Here is a 5,000-nt window from a genome sequence, read left to right as displayed (position 1 = left end):
GATTCAGTCCGCTCATCGTGACCACCTCCTAAAGACTCTTAGCCAGTGATTCAGTCCGCTCAGCGCGACCACCTCCTAAAGACTCTTAGCCAGTGATTTAGTCCGCTCAGCGCGACCACCTCCTAAAGACTCTAAGCCAGTGATTCAGTCCGCTCAGCGCGACCACCTCCTAAAGACTCTTAGCCAGTGATTCAGTCCGCTCAGCGCGACCACCTCCTAAAGACTCTTAGCCAGTGATTCAGTCCGCTCAGCGCGACCACCTCCTAAAGACTCTTAGCCAGTGATTCAGTCCGCTCAGCGCGACCACCTCCTAAAGACTCTTAGCCAGTGATTCAGTCCGCTCAGCGCGACCACCTCCTAAAGACTCTTAGCCAGTGATTCAGTCCGCTCAGCGCGATCACCTCCTAAAGACTCTTAGCCAGTGATTCAGTCCGCTCAGCGCGACCACCTCCTAAAGACTCTTAGCCAGTGATTCAGTCCGCTCAGCGCGACCACCTCCGCCATCGCTGTTTTGTGGAGACGAGGAGGCGCTTCTTCTTCTACAACCAAATAGAACGGTTGTAGAAGAACGGTGGCGGTCGCTGAACTATCGCTAGCGCCTCCTGGCGGTGGTTGAGATAATAATAATAATAATAATAATATGGGGGTGAAAACAAAGACAAAAAGGGGGGACAACGGAGACAGCGGCTGTTTCACCTGACACATTATGACTGTGTCATCATTCCTTGTTTTCTGATCAATCAATCAGATTTATCATCACTTCCACAATATACACTGGGCACACAGGGGAGCAAAACACAGTTTTTCCGACGCATTAAAAAGAGGAAAAGCCATTTAAAAAAAAAACATTAAACAGGTAAAACAAGCAGACAACATTGTGCTGATGCATTCAAAGTGCATGTGTGTAAGGTCACTAGTATTCACACTTCTTGTTTGTTAGAGCTCTTAGTCTTACCTGTTCAAACAATGTGAACATTCTACAAAGTAGAATAATTTGTAACAGCCAAATAACGTAATTGTTTGGTTGAACTTTTTTGGTTTGCTTTGTTTGGTTTTTAAAAAATAGATTGAAAAAATCGAATCGAACATCGAAGCAAATCGTGAGCGTCGTATCGAAAATGTAATTGAATCGTGGACTAGGCGAATCGTGACAGCCCTAGTAAGGTGCTATTCATCCCTCCTTGGGGGCAATATGTGGCCAAGATAATAACTACTCTCTCCCCCCCCTCCCCCCCCCCCCTCCCAGGAGGAGCAGAACCGAGGGAAGCCCAACTGGGAGCATCTAAACGAAGACCTCCATGTTCTGATCACGGTGGAGGACGCTCAGAACCGAGCCGAGCTGAAGCTGAAGAGAGCCGTGGAGGAGGTGACCACGCTGCTGGTACCGGCTGTGAGTCCACGCACGCACACACGCACGCACGCACGCACGCACGCACGCACGCACGCACGCACGCACGCACACACACACGCACGCACGCACGCACGCACGCACACGCACACACGCGCACGCTTGCGTTTTTGCGCCCCTCTTCAACAGACCTAGAGCAGACCTGTGTTGGTCCAGACCCTCTAGAGCTAATCTGAGTTCCCAGAAGTTTTATTTTTCGCCACTAGGCGGGCGAGAAAGAACTTCTGGGGAAAAAAGGAATGTATCCCTGTGAGGGAAGTACGTTGCGCTCAGAATCTGAGCGGACACTCCCCTTTCCGGTCTGAAGCACTGTGCATACCATGAAAATAGTCCGAAGGGAATCCAATTCCAAATTGAATTGTAGTAGGCCACCACCGCTCAAGGAGCAATTGTTTCCCTTCCGTCTTATTTAGATGTAGCGCCCACTCCATGTGGAACCCGCCCCTGTCTTTTGATTCGCATTTCATTTGAAACGCAACGCACTGGGCCACGCCTCTGCTGCACAGGATCTGAGGCCAATTTTCCTAGACTAGTCCATGGGCGCCTGCGTTCCTCGCTTCCTGCTCTAAAGACACGCGAGCGGTCGGCAGCCAGGACAGGACAGAACAGAGGAACTTATAACCAGGGTTATTTTTATTTTAGCTTTTTCTTTTTTTTCCTGCTGAGGAAAACAACTTCCTCCACTCTCGTTTCCTCCTTGTCATCAGCCGGCCAATAGGAAGCCGGCAGGAAGTCAGGACATGCGGAGGACAGGATGGCGAAACCGTGCGCCGTCTGCCTGTGTGTGTGTGTGTGTGTGTGTGTGTGTGTGTGTGTGTGGGGGAAGGATTAGAGTTATTTTTGGCACTCTTTCTCAATCTAACCAACAAGTAGGCTACTTATTGTGCTGTACATTCGTGCGTGCGTTTATATAATTATTGTAATTAACTTTCCATTGAATCATTAACCTCAGAAAGAGAGCCCTAACGAGTCACAGATAACGAGGACAGACTAATTAAGGAGGTCGGAGGTCAACCAGCAACTGGCTTACACCCAAAATATCAGATCTACAAGCTCAGTGTTTGTATGTTTGGTATAGTGTAGTGGAAACTACGCACGCGCACACACACACACACACACACACACACACACACACACACACACACACACACACACACACACACACACACACACACACACACACACACACACACACACACACACACACACACACACACATCCTCTCAGGAAAGACCTCCACACCCATCCAAGAATAACCTGCAGGATGATTCTAGCCTGGGTACCCAGACCAGTCATTCTGACAGTCTGAAACCCAGACCAGTCATTCTGACAGTCTGAAACCCAGACCAGTCATTCTGACAGTCTGAAACCCAGACCAGTCATTCTGACAGTCTGAAACCCAGACCAGTCATTCTGACAGTCTGAAACCCAGACCAGTCATTCTGACAGTCTGAAACCCAGACCAGTCATTCTGACAGTCTGAAGACCAGGCCAGCCATTCTGACAGTCAGACCATTCTGACAGTCTGAAACCCAGACCAGTCATTCTGACAGTCTGAAACCCAGACCAGTCATTCTGACAGTCTGAAACCCAGACCAGTCATTCTGACAGTCTGAAACCCAGACCAGTCATTCTGACAGTCTGAAGACCAGGCCAGCCATTCTGACAGTCAGACCATTCTGACAGTCTGAAGACCAGACCTAGCAGGCAGACTCTTCACATACTAGCGCATGTCTGAAATAAGTGTCAGAGCTGAAATTGTAAATATGAACTCAATGCTTAAACATGTAGCTATACTGTAGGTGTAATGTTAGAGTCCACAGAAGACATGTAAATATGAAATAAATGCTTAAACATGTAGCTAGGTGTAATGTTAGAGACCACAGAAGACATGTAAATATGAAATAAATGCTTAAACATGTAGCTATAGGTGTAATGTTAGAGACCACAGAAGACATGTAAATATGAAATAAATGCTTAAACATGTAGCTAGGTGTAATGTATCTGTTATGTTTTGCTTTGATTTTTTTCTTAATAAAGTCTGTTCCTTGTGTACCCATGTAAAGCGCTTTGGGTATTTAGAAAAGCGCTATATAAATTTGAGCTATTATTATTATTAGTATTAATGTTAAGAAGTGAACCTTTCAAGCCTGTTTTCTCAACTCGCTGTTTCTCTGCAAGACATTACTTTATAAGCCATGTCTCCAAAACTGGTGGGTCAAACTGAACAACCAATATGTCAATTTGAAGCTACGATTCCCTGCTTTCATGAGAAAACGCAGCCCCTCGGTCAAATCTGGTCACATATTATGTGCACTTAAACGATTCTGCAGTCACATTTTAAGACAGATTGTACACATTTATTGAAACAGATCACGAAAGACAGCACTTTTACCAGATGTCTTTAAAGGTAGTTGCTCTGTGCACATGTGTTGTTGACGCGCGCGCGCGTGTGTGTGTGTGTGTGTGTGTGTGTGTGTGTGTATGTGTGTGCGTGCCCAGTGTGTGTCCACAGCTGCAGTATCCAAGAGAGGATGACATGCACGCAAGCACGTGCGCACACACACACACACACACACACACACACACACACATGTCACACTTCCTCTGTTTAGTTCAGTCGACGCTTTATTGACACAACTCCAAAATAAATGTCTGTCTGTCTGTCTGGTACATGGTATCTGTTTTCCATTGAAGCAGTGAGACAGGTTCATGGGTGTGTGTGTGAAGCAGTGAGACAGGTTCTTGGGTGTGTGTGTGAAGCAGTGAGACAGGTTCATGGGTGTGTGTGTGTGTGTGTGTGTGTGTGTGTGTGTGTGTGTGTGTGTGTGTGTGTGTGAAGCAGTGAGACAGGTTCGTGTGTGTGTGTGTGTGTGTGTGTGTGTGTGTGTGTGTGTGTGTGTGTGTGTGTGTGTGTGTGTGTGTGTGTGTGTGTGTGTGTGTGTGTGTGTGTGTGTGTGTGTGTGTGTGTGTGTGTGAAGCAGTGAGACAGGTTCATGGGTGTCTGTGTGAAGCAGTGAGACAGGTTCATGGGTGTGTGTGTGAAGCAGTGAGACAGGTACATGGGTGTCTGTGTGAAGCAGTGAGACAGGTTCATGGGTGTGTGTGTGTGTGTGTGTGTGTGTGTGTGTGTGTGTGTGTGTGTGAAGCAGTGAGACAGGTTCATGGGTGTCTGTGTGAAGCAGTGAGACAGGTTCATGGGTGTGTGTGTGTGTGTGTGTGTGTGTGTGTGTGTGTGTGTGTGTGTGTGTGTGTGTGTGTGTGTGTGTGTGTGTGTGAAGCAGTGAGACAGGTACATGGGTGTCCGTGTGAAGCAGTGAGACAGGTTCATGGGTGTCTGTGTGAAGCAGTGAGACAGGTTCATGGGTGTGTGTGTGGGTGAAGCAGTGAGACAGGTACATGGGTGTCTGTGTGAAGCAGTGAGACAGGTTCATGGGTGTGTGTGTGGGTGAAGCAGTGAGACAGGTAAATGGGTGTCTGTGTGAAGCAGTGAGACAGGTTCATGGGTGTGTGTGTGTGGGTGAAGCAGTGAGACAGGTACATGGGTGTGTGTGGGTGAAGCAGTGAGACAGGTACATGGGTGTGTGTGTGG

At 47.7% G+C, this 5,000-nt stretch overlaps 1 protein-coding gene across 1 annotated transcript in view; it reads left to right on the top strand.

Moving 5' to 3' along the window:
• Nucleotides 1–5,000, top strand: part of qkib (QKI, KH domain containing, RNA binding b) — a gene marked incomplete at its 3' end in the record, with an annotated part of 39,137 nt that overhangs the window by 27,193 nt on the left and 6,944 nt on the right. The window contains exon 4 of the mRNA XM_080782083.1: nt 1,247–1,390. Coding sequence (XP_080638209.1) covers nt 1,247–1,390 — 144 coding nt within the window. The remainder of the gene's footprint in view (nt 1–1,246; nt 1,391–5,000) is intronic.

Source organism: Protomyctophum bolini (genome assembly GCF_963924005.1).
Source record: "Protomyctophum bolini genome assembly, chromosome: 14".
In the NCBI taxonomy this organism is placed as follows: domain Eukaryota; kingdom Metazoa; phylum Chordata; class Actinopteri; order Myctophiformes; family Myctophidae; genus Protomyctophum; species Protomyctophum bolini.
The sequence above is the reverse complement of the archived record's forward strand: the minus strand, read 5'-3'. Positions and strand labels throughout refer to the sequence as shown.